The 16751-nt window shown below is 45.2% G+C and overlaps 1 protein-coding gene and 1 non-coding gene across 2 annotated transcripts; one reads left to right on the forward strand and one right to left on the reverse strand.

Annotated features, from left to right (window-relative positions):
• Positions 1-13624: 13624 nt before the first annotated feature.
• Positions 13625-13698, reverse strand: TRNAN-GUU. Its single transcript has one exon. It is a non-coding gene; the product is annotated as a tRNA-Asn (tRNA).
• Positions 13699-13737: 39 nt separating this feature from the next.
• Positions 13738-16057, forward strand: LOC120683587 (cysteine-rich and transmembrane domain-containing protein WIH2-like). The gene is made up of 3 exons (XM_039965679.1): positions 13738-13897; positions 14137-14413; positions 15825-16057. Exons 1-3 carry the CDS (start codon positions 13858-13860, stop codon positions 15871-15873), a joined length of 366 nt encoding a protein of 121 aa, XP_039821613.1. The 5' UTR covers positions 13738-13857; the 3' UTR covers positions 15874-16057.
• Positions 16058-16751: the final 694 nt, after the last annotated feature.

Below are 16751 nucleotides of genomic sequence, written 5' to 3' on the forward strand. Positions count from 1 at the left end.
GCGATTGACTAATTGCCTCCACTTTGTACTGATCAAAGAAAAGATAGAGCTACTACAACTACTATCAAGCTGCTCGTTTAACTGCTGACGATGACAATCCAATAAACTTTGAAGCCACCAAACACAAACCGTGAGAAAAAAAGTCTTCATTATGTATCGAAGTTGGAAACTTATAAGGGATGAAGAGCATGTTATAGTGCTGATTCGCTTAGGAATCTTGCAAGCAAAAAAAAAGCACATCAGATTTCAGGTCCTAAACACCATTTTGTGTGACTGAAATGAGGAAACGAAACATAGATTAGTGAAAGAATAGCAAGTGCAGTTGATATTAGGAGTAAATATTAGCTAAGTTGACTATCTCTAGTAACAAACATTGCTAGTTCTATATGACCTAATTCATTATCATATTTTTGCTAATTCAGAAACACATAATTGCATAAGTTTGTGGCCATGTTATTGTAATTCAGAGCCACAATATTGCCTAAAATAATTTCATAATTTGTCTAATCTAAATAATATTACTGCCTAATAAAGTACATATTTAGACAAATAAGACAAGAAATATACTCGCTCTTGCTACATATGTACTTATTTACTTGATCTGGTTCACCTGCACATCATATTTGCTCCATACTTTGTACTTGATCTCCCCTGCCAGATAACTTGGGGACCTATAATGTAAGAACCGAAAAAATAAACCAAAATTTGAGAAGAAAGAATGTTATAAAAGATGTCGAGCGATTTGCACTATTTTACCTTGACCTTACGACAGTATTGCTTTATTATAGTACCATTATTTGCCTCTTCTCATAGCTATTATTCCTTTCTGACAGTCTAATAAAGTTAGGTAACTAATCAGATGCAACTATAGGCATGTCATACTGGTGATATCTCAACTACAAGCCTTGATAACTCAACTAATCTAGCTGCCGCTAGTCGTGCAATACATCGCTAAACATAAACAATCCACTAAAATTGAAAGTTAAATAGTAAAAGAAGAAAAATGTGCTAGCTAAGGGGATGAATGCTCAGGCAAAAGAGGAAAGAAGTGCGAAATTTGCAAGTCAACCAACTCCACTGCTCCAAAAATGTATTGAGAAAATAAGCAAGGAACTTTTGATTCGGAAAAAGGCTTTTGCTGAACTTAGTCTATTTTTCTTGTGATTGTAATAATGTAAAGATTTGGTTCCAGACAAAAGTAGAGTCTATCAGCTGTCACGTGAGACATATGAAATGTAAAAAGTTTGCTTGATCTGAACACCGACACTCTGCATTAGGTTTCTTTTTGTCCATCAATGCATAACAGGAGTTCTAGGCACAATATAATGAACTCAGAAGCAACTTAAAACAAGTGAGTAGGCAAAAATAATCAAAACCCACACACAACCTAATTCCTTGCATTTTATATCCTAGTAATCAACTCAACAAGTTACAATAAGCAATTTTCTTAAACCTCCTAAGCAAAATTTTGAAACATTACGAGACTGAACAAGATCTGTTTGTCTATATTTTAGTATCTTATAAATTGCCTATATCAGACTGAAAAAGGACATAACTAAGCCAATTAAAATGCTTATGAATTTTTATCAAAACTGCTTACATCTCTAACACAAAAATCATGTATTAAAACTCAAAAAACTATAGATTGGTTGCATACCTGGTTTGTGAAATCCTACTCTAATACCAAGCACCATCGTCGTGAGCAGCAGCATAGATTGGTTGCAATAATCCCTAACCAAAAACAGATGGCAAAGTCAACAACAACGCTAGAATCACACAGTACCAAATCAACCAAATCAAGTGGTGCACCATTGCTGCAGGTAGTCCACGCTGCTGCTCCTAACGAGGCGGAGGATGCGCTTCCCCCATGTTCTTCCTACACACAGACACCCAAACAGCATGGAGGAGTCCATCAAAATTACCAAATAACTCAAAATTTACCTCTGCGCACGTGCGTACAAACCAACAAGGAGGAGCGTGAAGCAACACAGCATACCGGAGCCTAAGGGGCGGACGACGGACGATGAGGGAGGGGCGGTTGAACGGCGACTTGAAGTGGACGTAGCGGAGGTCATCATCGTCCTGGAAGTCGTAATCCACGGCTCTGTTCATCTTGGCAAGATACTTCCTGACCTTGCGTATGGCCGAGCCTCAAGTTCCTCTCTGATTTGGTGATCGATGTGGTGACGAGAGGAACACCAATCGCTGGAATCACTGCCAGCTCTCCGCCGCCTGCACCCCCCAGCTCCATCCTTCCCTGGGTGATGGAAACGAAGCCAAAAGTCAAAGGCACCCCAAATCAGAGAGGGAGGGAGGGAGGGAGGGAGAGGGAGGGAGGACGGGGAGGGGGAGGGGGAGGGCGGGGGAGCGGGAGAGGGAGAGGGAGAGGGAGAGAGAGATTTCAGGTGTGGGGGCGTTGCGCAGGAAGGCACCCCAAATCAGAGACGAACTATTTTTGCTCCTGTTACTAGCAGCATGCAGAATCCGGATGTAACATTCTACGGAAAAATACTCATTGTAACACATATTATTGCCTAATTCCTATATATTATTGCCTAATAAAAAACTAGTGATGCTTGTATCATAAAAAATGTAGTATCTAGAACAAATGCTACCACGACAAGAGAAAAAGAAGCCTATAATTGAGAGTAGAAACATGATGTATATATAATTCTGGTTAAATTTATATGCTTCTAGATCAGAATAATATGATGGTGCATATCTCAGTTTTTTATATCCAGTTCTGATTAAGATTAGCACAAAACACAAGAAACACATTTGCCAAAATCAGAAAATGTAAATTGCTTATCATAAGCTATAGAAATGCTATAAGGAATGAGTATAATTGCCGGTGAAAAATAGTATAGTTGTCATCGTAATTAATATTTGTTAAATAAAAATAGGAATAAGTATAATTGCTTGATTGAATGCTGATAAAAAATGCTTGATTAGATTGATTTGCTGAACAAACTAGCAAAAACTGACATATACGAACGTCTGAACAAAAACTTAAATCATTCTCAATTAAGTTTTCAGTTAGGCTACTGTACTAGTCCAGTTATAAAATATAAATTAAAGGTTGTTCCTGTGGTATCCGATAATGCATAAGTATTCATTCAAATGCTTCAGTAAAAATAATGCATAAAAGTATGAGATATTATTGCTTATCTAGAACAATGTTATTGCCTGATTCATACCTATATTATTGCCTAAATCATGTCCATGGCATTTGCCTAATGGCATGATCCTTTAAGCTAAAAAAAGGCGTACCCAGTGCCGTAGGCTTCCCGCACTGTGCGGGGTCTGGGGAAGGGTTATTTTTAAGCCCCAAGCCTTACCCACACAAATGTGCAAAGGCTGGGGCTCGAACCCGGGACCTTCCTGTTACAGACGGTAGACTCTACCGCTGCACCAGGCCCGCCCTTCGGCATGATCCTTTAAGCTGAACAGAAAAAAACTGCAAAGCTAAAAGATACAATGAGGTGCCAGACATGTAGAAAAAACATATTACAAAATTGAATACCCTTAACTTTGCTACCTTCTCAAAAAAAAACCCTTAACTTTGCTAGATTATCAAAACACTATCAATTGCAAAGATCAGATTCCCATGTTCATGTATTATCAGGACACATCTTACAAAAACAAATGTAACTAACAATGATGGGCTCTCAAACATTAACTGAACCGATCAACCCATTTAACGCCTTCCATGTGTGCTTTAGAGAAAAAAAAACAGTGCAAATCAGTAGAGCCCCTCTCCCCTTATTGTCCCCAATTTCAATTCCCTATGCCAATTAAAAAACAAACAAAAAAAATCAGGTGATTCAAATACCAGGGAGTGTGAACGTGGAATGAATACCCATAACCCCAAAAAGGAAAACTCATCTTCATGTTGGTCTGCTCCTACCTCCAAGTATCGATCTGTGCTTTAGTATCCAGTAAACTGTCCACAGAAAAATACTTTCGAATCAGTTAATTTGCTGGAATGATTGGGTAAAAGATCCACATAGAACACAACCATGAGAGGAGCAATAACCTTCACTTGAATCGACCTCCTCGGTCTTAGGCTTTGCGCTTTGCAATCCACCAGAAATCTGAGTGGAGAACCTCCAAAATCAGTCAATTCACATAAGCCAAGGACTCACCTCGAGTGTGGCCCTCCCTATGCTTCCGATTTGTGGTTCCCCTTCACAAATCGATGGGATCTGGAGAGAACATGGAGAGAAAGAGAACCCCCTTCCTGGGAATGCAAAGAGAGATACGGACAGAGAGAGACCTAGCAAAGAGAGAGGAAGGCCAAATGAAATCAGCCTGTGTCCCAAATAATCGTGGAGAGGTCGTCGGAGTTCGGAGATGTCTAGGCGGGCGTGGCAGCAGCAGATTGCCGGGGGAGGGGGGACTTATCTCTTCGAGGTTCGGAGCTCGTCATCAGGCGGCCGGCGGCTTGGCCTTGGCGGCGAAGCAGGCGGCGGCGCACTTGCAGGAGCGATAGAGGCTGAGCATGGGCAGGCACTTGGCGAGGGCGTCGCCCAGCCGCGGCGACCGCGGCTGGCCCCGGCACACCCTCCAGTCCTCCACCCCAAGCACCCCGCGCGGTCCGACGGAGGGTGGATCCATCGCGGCGGCGGCGGCATGCGGCGGCGGCGAGAGGGAGCGCCAACCCTAGGGTATGCGAAATGGGGAACGGAAATATGAAATGAGAGAGGCAGAGGAAAAGGAGGATGGGCGTGCGGGATCGTGGGTCCTCAAGCCGGGTGCGTGGACAGTTGATGAAGCCGGCCGTGCGGATGCACTATCGTACGGCCGGCCGTGTTAGAGTCATTACCATCAAATTAAATTATAAAGCTAGCAGTAAAAATCTAAGGTCATGATCGGTTATTACGACGCCCAGCTGTACCGGGGCCGCCGTGAAGCCAGGTCGTTCCGGCGCCTCACGCGTGGAGCACGTGCATGTGAGCACGTTGGCGAGGGAACGCGAGGACGTGTGCGGCGGCGGCCGACGCACGTGGCGGGCACCGACCAGTGGCACCCGAGGAAAGCGTGCACTGCAGGCAGGATTGTTTTAAGCTGGGCCGTGCGTGCAGGTGTGGCAATCCTATATATACAAAAATTTTCCTTCCTCACTTTCTAATGTTTGAAATTCGTACAAATCATCGTAATTATTGGATCTCCTCAACTCTAATCTGCGCCGCCGCCCCGCCTGACTGCTGCGCTAACGCGGCTGCTGCGCTGCGCCGCCGCTGTCCCACCCGCCGAATAGCCGATCAGCGGCACTCCTCTCTGCCTGTCTGGTTTGTTTGGATCCGCCGAAGCAGGTCGCGTACAAGAGGCCCGGTCGAGGGGAGCGCGCGACACGATACGATACGGCCCTAGTGATCATATCGGCCTAGTATGCCACTACCCTCAAGAAGGAAGAAAAAGGAAAAACGCCGAGGCTTGCTCTTATAGACATAAGAGAGAGAAAAGATACGCCAAGGCACGATCCCACGGAGTAAATGATGAGATAAATAAACAGTTAGGTCCTCTTTGGCATGGCTTCAGATAGCTTCGGCTTCGTGATTGTAGCGACACTGTAGGCCATTGTAGTAAAGCCGGATGAAGCCTCCAAAATCTGGCTTTATCGGCTTCTCACTCCCTCGCATTGACTGTAGACTGAAGCTGGATGGGATTCGATGAACAGCACCGTAATAGTGCGATACAATGTTATACAGTGCCCTTGAAGCTGAAGCTGAAGCCGGCCCAAACTATACGAAAGGGGGCCTTAGTAGGTGTTTGTTTGAGAACCAAATGGAATGGATGGTTCCGTTGCGGTTTGGAGAACGGGTTTTTGGCCGACAAAGGAATAGGTTGCATCTAAAACTGGATATCAAAAGCCAGCTCGGCTCGTTATCAAAACGGGTTAGGCTTTGCTCGTTTGCCAGCTCGAGTTGATTTGTTTAGCTCGTGAGCCAGCTCGAAAAAATAACAAGCATGAGCCAGAGCCATTCCGCGCGCCAGGGGAGGGGGTAGGTACCGACCGGAGTCGGGGCTGGGGTGACATGCCGGCAGGGCCACGCGCGTGACGGAGGGTGGGGGCTCTTCGGGCGGGGAGTGCCAAAGGCCGAGCAAAACTGCAAGAGGGTGGAGGGTCAGGGATTTGAGGTCGAGCGGCGGCCGGTAGGCACAAGGTCGGGGGAAGGGGTGTAGGTAGAATTGTAGAGCCGAGCTATAGTTTCAGAAGCATTTCGTGAGCCTAGCTTTTGGACTTTAGGCTTCTAACGTTGGCTCGTTTGAGCTCGCGAGCCGTAGCTGGCTCGTTAAAGTGACGAGCTAAAATCTTAGCTTGGCTTGGTGATATTTTTCAACAAACCGAGCCAAGCCAAGCCAAGCCAAGCCATTAACGAGCTGAGTGAGTTTAATGAGCCACGGGTTATTCGTCCAGCCTTAATTTCATCCTACTTTTTTTTGTTTGGTTCAAACCATGTCGTTTGCTACTCCTTACCATTCAAATGGTCGTGAACGGATGAACCGGCATGTCTAGGGTAATTCGCGATCTTGCCGGACTACGGGTGGAAGAAAAAACAATAAGTTTGGAGCTAAAGACCCGGGGGGGGGGGGGGGGGGGGTGCGCTTCCTCTTTGGAGATAAGAACAGAGAGAGAGAAAAATACATCGCCGCGTATCAGTGAATAACTAAAGGGCACAAATAAACAGTCGAGGGGAAAAAGATTCCAATGGTTGACCGAAATCTGCGATCGCGAGCGACAAGTTATCCTGGGCTTGATTTAAAGCCGGAGCAATTGAGGTCACTGGTGACGTTCAGATAGCCACGCCGAATTGTAAGACGCGATAGAAATGGAAAAAATTCCCATCACCACTAGTTTCCGTTAGCAGAATAAGAGCAACTCCATATGAAGAGCAAATAGTCTTCCATATCAAAATTTAGCTGGTGGACATCAAAAATTAATCTCCAGCAGGGGGAGTAAATGGGCTGCCATTTTGATAGGCCTTCCAAATTTCTCCCCCCACCCCCCAATTTGATGACCCTTTGTTTGGACTGCCAACTGTGGGCCCCACGGGTTTCTATTTTTTTCATTTCCTCCCTATCCCCTTGGGCCCCGCCCCCGCCATGCCACGCCGCCGCCCCTGCACCGCCTGCCCCGTCATCTCCCGCGACGTGCCCGAGCGCCGCCTTCCCGCCTCCGACGACGTCGCCTCCGCCCTCGCCTGGCTCTGCGCCGCCGCCGCGGACGACCCCCGCCCCGCCCCGCCCCGCCACGCCACCCCCACCGGCGGCGGCGGCCCCACCGCCCCTGCCACGGGCCTCCTCCTGCCCAGCCGCCCGCGAGCACGCCATCCGCGCGCTCAGGAACCACTATGTGCCCGCCTCCTCCCTAGCCCCGTAGCGCCGCCGCCCCAAGCTCCTCCACCCACCTCCGCTAGCCGCCGTGGATCCGCCTTCTCGCTCCGCCCTAGCCCGAGGTGAACAGATGAATCGAACCCCCTCGCTCTCCTCTCCGTTTTCCCCCATGTCCCAGCTGCCGCCATGACCTAGGTCGCCGGCGCCCAGGGCGCTGCCGGCGCCACCGCCCCCTCCCTGTTCTGTCGGCTGTCCCGAGGAAGAAGAAAATGACACTTTTGCCCAGAACCCCCTCCCTTCCTTTCTTTTCTTTAAAGAAACATCTCCTCTCTAGTTTCTTTTCCAAAGAAGCCCCTTTCTTTGTTCCTTTTCAAGAAGCAACGCCTCCACTACACAAAAATAGAAGCCCAATTTACTCAGCCTGCTGGAGTGGAGGCCCATATTTGGGTGAGTAAAATTTAGAAGTGAGCTTCTAAATGAGCATTTGCTTATCCAAATTTAGAAGTGTTACTGGAGTTGCTCTAATCAGCAGTAGCTGCTAGAGCCACATTTTTCGGCTTTCACCGTTTGACACGCGCCAGTATATAGACACTCAAAAGAACAGAACTGTACGTTGGCTACGAAACTCTGCTGCGTTCCATGCGCGTTCTTCCAGCACATCGGAGCAGGGATTTAGAGTCCAATGGCCTCGCATTCTGCAGAGCTTCTTCATCACAGATTGAAGAAGAACAGCATCACTTTTTTGTAAAAAAAAAAATCAAAAACTGAAAACACGCATGTGATGTTTTAGCTGTTTGTTTACCGTCACTTTCAGAAGGTCAGCAGATCTCCTCGCCGCAAGTTGCAGAGATGCCACCGCGTGGCGCTCGACCGGGCGGCATGGTGGGGGCCGGACGAGCATGGGCAGCTGCAGCGGCGCCGCACAAATCATTGCGGAATGGGGAAGAACATATTCCTCTACATTTCCAATAAGGGAAAAAGATCGGATCAGCGGCATGGGCGCCGTCGACCTGACCCACCCGTTCTCGGTCCCCGTCGGCATCAACTTGATCCGCGGCTGCTATAAATAATGGAGGCGGCGAGGTGCCGCAGAAACCATCGGCGACGACGACGACCAGCCCAAATCGGGAAAGTGTAGGTGTGAGCGAGAGCCGGGGAGGTGCAGCACGGTAGTAGTGAGTCTGTGAGTGGGAGTGAAGGAGAGGAGGGGCCTCGCATGGCGGCGAGAGCTCTGCTCTGGTAGCCAAGGATGACTTGCCTGTGTTGGCCTCCGGCTGCAGGAGGCGAACGCGCTCTTCTGCCGAGTGGGGTCTCGCAGGCAGTCTCCTTGGCTAGCCTGAGCGGCTCTCGTCCTTCATGCCAAGCTCATCTCCTCTTCAGTTCTTCCGCGAACTTGCGTATTTCTCCTCTTCAGTTTCATCAGTTTCTGCACCGACTTGACAGAACAATATTTGCTAAGAAAAAAAACTTTTTTTATCTGCAATGCATGCTCAGATGCAAGCATTGGCTGATCAATGGCTACATACATTAATGCATAGCACTTGGCTCGTTGCGTTGCTCTTCTTCTTTCATGAATGTAATTTGATAGCCCTTCGCTTTACTCTTGGTGTGTGCAGCAGCATCATATCAGGAGCTAGCACTGTTCGTTCATCGACGAGAAAGCATGGATGCATGGACCTGCAGAGAAATGCTATGCAACCGACTGTTTTTTATCGCCCGGCGCCAGGGACATTGGAGCAGGGGTTCTTGTTGAAGGGCACGTCGAGGTGAAGAAGGAACAGGCGAGGGTGCAGATGAGCAGAGGTCATGCACGTACATCAATTATTTGCCCTTCTGCTGTTTCATTTCCTTTTTTAGCTGCAGGCAGAGTTAAGTTAGATAGGTTTAGGTGGTTATGCTGTGGAATGGCACTAATATTCTGATGTACCATTTTTGTACCTCTACTCCACTGTTACATGTTTTTTATTTTGTGAAAATTTCTTGAAGAACTGTAAAAAAACTTTTTCGGTTAAGGAGAGAAGATAGAAGCACAGGATAGAGAAAATCTTTGTTCTTTTTTCTCTCGGATGAAATAACTCCTGGAAGGTGGCTAGAAGATCATTCACCAGATTATTTCTTTGTCTGGAGAAATTTACATTGGCTGTCTGAACAATATGCTTGAGAACTGATTGTTTCATGCAGCATATACTAACAAAGAAAAAGAATAGTGGATACATACAACACGAAAACAATTCATGGCATACAACAATGATGACAAGATAACACACCGGTTGCCAACGCATCTAATGGCGACCATGCACGCCGCAGTAACAGCCTCTATGAGTGGGGATTGCTTCTCTGTCTATGTTTTTATCATTGAGCTGGTGTTATCCTAAACACTAAACAGTAAACAGTCGGTCACCTGCCTTTACCCTATTATTCAGGCAAAACGGTGTTTAAATGGGCAAAACGTTTGTTTAAACGGTCAAAACAACCCGAAACGGTGTACCACTGTGTAGCGTTCAAACGGTGTGTAAATGGGCTAAACGACCGTTTATTAGGCCAACAGTTACAGGGTGATAAGATCTACTGCTTTCTGCCTCAGTAACTGCTCCTTGTTGCAGCTCACAGTTTTCCAGTACCCTTTTTGTCAGATTTGGAACAGTCAGCCTGCTTTAGTTCTTCCTCCGATCATTTGTTTTTCTTCGAGCCTAGCATCTCTGTTTAGACATTCTTCTTGAACCAAATCATTCCTCATTTAACGAATCAGCAGAGATTATTAGAGATAATGTTCACTTGCACACGCTGCATCACATTTCCATTCCGCAAAAAAAGAGAGAAAATGTGCACTTGTTCAGATTTTAAAGCTATTATATTTTGACTACTCGTGGCAGCAGAACTTCAAAATACAAGAGCAAATTTTCTGAAGGTCGTTGCATAGCATGAGAAAATCACAAGTTGGATTGGCGATCACCGAGCAACATCACTAGTTCAGTAATTGGTCAGAGAGAGGTCAACATCCATGATGGGCCCATGGAAAACGCAAGAACGATACACAAGAACACTCTTCTGTTCTTTTGCGCCGGCCAGTACAGCTCCACCAGGGATCAAATCCAGACCTATATCCCAACAACTTTATGAAGGTCAACACAGATGACCCCAACCCCTGTGAAGGTCAACATGATCTTCGCTGAGATACACAGGCACGCGTTGCGAGAACGATGGCATATATTCCCGGTCCCGGGTTTTCCGATATGATTTCGGCAAGGGATAAGGTGCCCAACCAAATCATCGATACACAATCTGGATGGGATCTCTCCACATCTCTAGAAAAAAAAGAAAAAAAAAGAGGAGCTGAGCATACGTTGGATGCTGCAAGGGTCGATCTCTTTGGGGGAGGAGGGGAGCTTTGGCAGCTTCCACATTCCATTTCTGTACTTGACAGACAGTATAAATAGCCGATGGGCACGCACTGGGTTGCACACAACAAGACACACTCACGCACACCGTGTGAGAGGAAGAGAGTGGCAGTCGATAAGAGTCTGCCCAGATAGCCAAGGATGACTTGCCTGTGGTGTGGCCTCGATCTTGGAGTGAGCTTGAGCCTAGCTAGCCTAGCTAGCCTTGCTCGCATGCTTGCTCTTCCTGTGGTCTCACAGGCAGTCTCCTTGGCTAGTCCGGGCGGCTCTTAACTGAGCTGATGATGAGCTGAGCTTCTTCAGGGGCCATTGAAGCATGCATGGTGCTAGCTGGGCAGAGGAGTGGCCTTGCATGGCGATGGGAGCTCTGCTAAGGTAGCCAAGGATGACTTGCCTGTGTTGGCCTCCTGATGCAGGAGCAACGCGTCGCGTGGCTATGTGTCCTGCTGCGCTTGGTCTCGCAGGCAGTCTCCTTGACTATCCTGAGTGGCTCCCATCTCTCATGCCAGGCTCGCCTCTTCTTTCAACTGAAAGCTTGGCACTTGACAATTGACATGTGGCACACGTTGTTCACCATTTTTTCCTGCACTTAACCCGATCGATAGTTTCACACTTTCACTTGACTTGAAGTGTGCAGCAGAAGCATGTAACCATGAGCACTGCGTAGGCTTGGATGAAGCATCCATGCTGGACGGAAGAACCCGATGAAATGAAATCATCCCAGGCAATGGGCAGCCGGCAGGGTTTCTTGTTGAAGGACACACAAGGGTGGAGACCAGATGTGCCAAAAAAAAAGAAGAAAAACTCGTTATTATATTCATTTCTTTCAACTGCAGCCTGCAGGCAGAGTTGTCAATTAAGCTAGATATATAGCTGCTTGTTATGAAATTCAATGACACCGTTATCTCTTCAGTTAGGTGTGAGAAAAGATAGGATCATAGAATGTATGGAAATGCTTGTTGTGCCTTGTGATTTACTAAGTAATGAGAAAACATTTGCACTTTGTTAATTTGGTTGGAGAAATTTGGCTGTATGAATGCTTTGTCTGAGACACTTGCCAATGGTCCGATGGAAACTGACATCTATGTTATGTTTCTGACTCTTTAACTCCCACATTATTCTCGAATGCAACAGAAGAGTTGTATGATAAGAAAGGAACATCTCTTATATTAGTAAAAAACTAAAAATTTGTGGAATTAAAGAATGCAGAATGTTTCCACAAATGTCTATTTGAAGTGAAAGTTACTTTGCAGCTAGGAATTATGGAAATAAATAATAAACAAACTATGAAAGAAATAATGAACTAATTGCTCGAGAAAAAGGAATAATGAAATACTTGTACATGTCTCATCGGATTCCACCTCTTGTCGGTAATCCATTGTTGATAAAATGGATTTACTACTTGGGCCTTCTCCTTGAGCAAAAATGTATCTGCTCCAGTAGCAACGCATGCACATTATCGTGTATGTTTCAGTCATCGAATAGGATGGTAAGCTGCGCTCCTTACTTCCCTTTGTTGCTGATCTTTTCAAGCTCCTCCATGGGATCCCTCTCGCTTGTCGGATTTGGAACAGTATTCAGTCTTTGTTTACCTTCTGCTCTTTTTTGGACACTTGCCATTTTCCCTAAGAATATACCCTCATTCCTTACAAAATCAATATTCAAGAGCAGCTCAAGACAATGTTCGCTTGTCAGAGCTACTATGTTGATTGATGGGAGTAATAGAAATGCAGGCGCCGTCTGAAAATTTGTCAAAACCAGTGCAATAAATGACAAACTCAATGTGCCAACATATGTATGATGCAGCTTAGCTGTGAAGCTAACTGAACAACTAACACGGGTTGTTCGATCAACATGTCTGACCTCAGTCCTAGTGCAGACAGGAGGGCCTTGTAATTTGTCAGGCACTCAGGCGGTTGAACAGCCACGCGCGTCCATAGAAATACACCTACACAATTGACACCAAATTCTCCCATATCCGAACAACTTTATGAAGGTCAACAAAGGATCCAACCTCATGAAAGTCATTGCATGATCTTCGCAGAGATATGCAGGCACGCATTGCAAGAAGGGGACATATATTCCGGTCCCAGTTTCCGATTTCGGCAGCGATAACATGTAACCGAATCATTTACAGGAATATGTATAGTCTGGATGAACCTGAATATTTCTAGGAAACGGAGGAACTTCGGATATGTTCGATGCAGCATGGGCCGTTCTCTGTCAAGAGAAGGCTTTGGTTGCTTCCATCTTTCATCTCTGTACATGTATAGACAGTATAAATAGCCGACGGAGGCACAGCATTGCATACAAGACACACAAACATGACTACACGAGGGGGAAGGACCGAAGGAGGTAGAGAGAGAGGGAGTGGGAGATGGCGATAAGAGCTTGTCAAGGTAGCCAAGGATGACTTGCCTGTGCCTGTCTTTGAGTGAGCTCGAGCTGGTTGCTCTTTGTGTAGTTTTACAGGCAGTCTCCTTGGCTAGTCCAGACAGCTCCTATCTGCATGCTATATTTAATATCTGTGTTTTGAATATTGCAGGAGGCATCTCTTCTTTACGCAAACACATATTCAATCTAGAGCAACTAACACTTCGTATATGCACAAATTTATTTAGTTTCCGTGCTCTAAATATTGCAGGAGCCACCTCTTTTTTATGCAAACACATTAGTTGAGAGCAGGCATCTATTCTTTATGCAAACAAATCTTGAATTCAGAGCAATTAACACATCATATATGCATAAATTTGGTTAATCATAGAGCAAAATCAAATGAGATGGGTTTATGCAAAAAAATCTTGAATTTAAAGCAATTAACACATCACATATGCATAAATTTGGTTAATCGTAGAGCAAAATCAAATGATATTGGAAAAAAAATAAAACGCTAGAGGAAGGGCTTGAACCTTCGACCTTGTGGTTAACAGCCACACGCTCTAACCAACTGAGCTACTCCAGCTGAGTGGACAACCTTTTATCATTGAGTTATTATCTTAGTCGTGTTGCAAACGTGGACCAGCCAACAGGCACGAGAAGCTAACGCCCTCCGGTTCGTCGAAGAAGACCAGGACGAGAAGCGATCGGGGGCATCGGAGTAAGGCGAGGCGACGACGGCGCGATGAGCTACCAGAAGGTCCCGGAGTCCTACCCGCCGCCAGGCAAGTCATCTTCCTCTCCGTTCTCCCAATCTTTCAGTAGCTAAAACGTTTCTTGATCCGAATTCCCCGTCAGAGATCCCCTTCTCCAACTCCAATCCGTCAGCTACAGATCGACCCGTCGCCCTTCCGGGAGTCGGGCGTGAACTCGCCGTGCAATGCAGCGCCGGATCTTCTCTCGGACGATTGGAGATTGGAAAGCTCGTGACCTATCTGATCCGGGTTCCGTTCTGTTTCCGCAGGGTACTCGCAGCCGTACCCGCCGCCGGGCACTCAGTATCCGCCTCCCCAGGCTCCACCGCAGGGGCCTTACTACCCGCCGCAGCAGCAGCCACCTCCGGGGTACCAGGGCTACTTCAACGACGGGCAGCAGCTCTACGGATATCCGCCACCGCATGGTGGACATCACCACCACGGCCACCACCATCACTATGATGACCACCATCATCACCACCATCACCATGGTCACCACCATCACCACGAGGAGGATGACTGCTGCCTCGGCTTCCTGAAAGGATGGTAATACAGACCTTTCTCTGATCTGATCACCCAAGGATAAAAAAAAGAAATATATCTGTTTAAGCAATTTAGATACTAAGAAGATGTCCTGTGCTGATGCCCTTTATGTTCCTTTCTTTGGGGGGAAATATATCTGTTTAAGTAATTTAGATTTAGATACTAAGGTATCAATAGGAACACAGTAAATTTTGTAAGTTGTGTCATAAGAAACTGAATTGCCAATATCTGAAATGGCGGTGGATCGTCCAACATGATTATGATAGTTATTCATGTACTGTTGGAACAAAAATGGAGGCAAATTTGCTCTGTGAAGACCTCTTAATGAAGTATAAGTTTTGTTCATATCTAGGCTTAATAAAAATGTATACTGATTTGCTATCTCATTATCAAAATGGTGGTTAGCCTCAAAAGTAAAGTCATATCATGAAAGCTTTGTAGCATTTTGCTTATTCATGTCCCCTTGATAACACTATTCACTATCATTCTTAGTTCCCTTACTGTATGGCTATTTGCACATCTTTGGAACAATAGAGTTGAATCCTGAAATGATCCACAACTGTAGAAATTGAAAACATGTATACAAGGAGGGCTAACAAAGGTGCTTTTCGTGAACTGATTTTGACAGGTTTTATTTACTGTATGAATAAGAGCAAACATGTTTTCGTGATTAATACATGACCTTGCTAATGCTCTGAAATGGTACCATGCAGTCTTCACATAAAAAATTGAACTGTGGCTGTATGTTGACTTACTGAGCTTGGTGGATAACTGTCTGATTCGCTCTGAAGTAGTTTATATAACTGATATGCTAGATTAGTTTATTTATCTTGCGGTCTGAGGTACATATGTAGACATGAGTTAACCTGACAGCAATCTCAATTACTTTTTGGATCTAGACTGCATTTTCATCAGTCACTTATGTTGACTAAAAAATATTCATTGTTTGATGAGGGCATTGACCTAGTTTCAGTATAAACATGTTGAGTTCAACAATTCAAAGAAAATAGTACACAGATTGCCCTCTGTGTTATGGAAGCAATCGTAAAATATTATTGTAAAAATTAAAGAAATATAATTTTTGGGCTTGAGTTGACAAATCAGTCGAATTGTACTTTCCATGCAAAGTTATGTAGAATTACACGAAATCTTACATAAGCACTGGAACTTATACATTGAGTTAAACCTGGTAAAATGACAACCTTTATGAGGTTTTGGATGCGCAATGTTTGCTGAAAGCAAAGTAACCCATACAGACACGTATGCCTTGATCTAAAGGTTGCTCAAGAAAATTATTATCTTTACCGAGTGAAATATCAGAGAAGGCTGCAGTGCCATCGTCTATTTCAGTTTTCTTCAACAAGAAAATGCAGGGTTCTAAGCTTAATTTACCCGCCTGTGTTTCCTTTTACAGGTTGGCCGCTATTTGCTGCTGCTGCATACTGGACGAGTGCTGTTTCTGACATATATGCCTTTGAAGCCTCCTTGTGTCTGGCATCCTGCGACAGCAAAATTTCTCTCTGTATTTAACTTGCTATGATTGTTGGACAGTATAAAAGTGAACCTTGGTTGTGTTACTCTTCGTAAATAAGTTGGTTGTCGATTTCTGTTATGGTAATATAAAGGTGTTCATACAAATTACTATGATTTTTATAGACTCCGGCCCTGTCGCTGTACCAGAGCTCTCATTGCCCAGTCAGCCCATAGGAGGCATGGCCGGCAGTAGGCCGCAATGGGCAATGCTTCTGCCATGCTGAACGCGAACCATCTCTTTTTCTAAAAAAGCAAAGCAAAGAAAAGAAAATGTATTGGCTCTGCACAGCTAATATTATTACATTATCCTTAGCTGAAAACTGATAAAAAAAGGGGAAGTTGTATAATAAAGAATAAAAAATTTGAAAGCAAAGTGCATTCATTATTCTTAGCAGCAACGCTCGCAATTTCAAAGAAGTATCTTCGGCAGATAATGTAGGAGCTTCAGCGTAGGACCGGACAATGCAGCAGTATGTCATTTTGAGATTGAAATTCACAGTGTTGGATTGAGATTATAGATTGACGTGAACTGAGATTGTGGCTCAATATTAAATGTGATGGTTCAATGTCCTTATCAGTTTGAGTCTGATTTGTCGCGCTAATACAAGAATGAAATCCAGTGTGGCAAAAGATATTGAGACTTGCAATAGTGTAACAAAAGGATGTTTTGGGGGCAAAGTCATGTTGTCCCCAGCATTTCTACATTATAGTACATGTTAGTGCCGGAACACGAGTAACAAAATAAAGAATAGGGCTTTTGGATTGACACCCTGAATGGACATAGAGTCGTCTGATGCAATTACAACCT

This window comes from Panicum virgatum, chromosome 2K, assembly GCF_016808335.1.
Source record: "Panicum virgatum strain AP13 chromosome 2K, P.virgatum_v5, whole genome shotgun sequence".
NCBI lineage: Eukaryota > Viridiplantae > Streptophyta > Magnoliopsida > Poales > Poaceae > Panicum > Panicum virgatum.

What these genes read in the sequence shown, in the direction of transcription:
- LOC120683587 (XM_039965679.1), top strand. Translation starts at nt 13,858, where the DNA reads ATGAGCTACCAGAAGGTCCCGGAGTCCTACCCGCCGCCAG. An exon ending in GGAGTCCTACCCGCCGCCAG is followed by an intron (nt 13,898 to 14,136) that starts GCAAGTCATCTT and finishes CTGTTTCCGCAG; the next exon opens with GGTACTCGCAGCCGTACCCG. An exon ending in CTCGGCTTCCTGAAAGGATG is followed by an intron (nt 14,414 to 15,824) that starts GTAATACAGACC and finishes TTCCTTTTACAG; the next exon opens with GTTGGCCGCTATTTGCTGCT.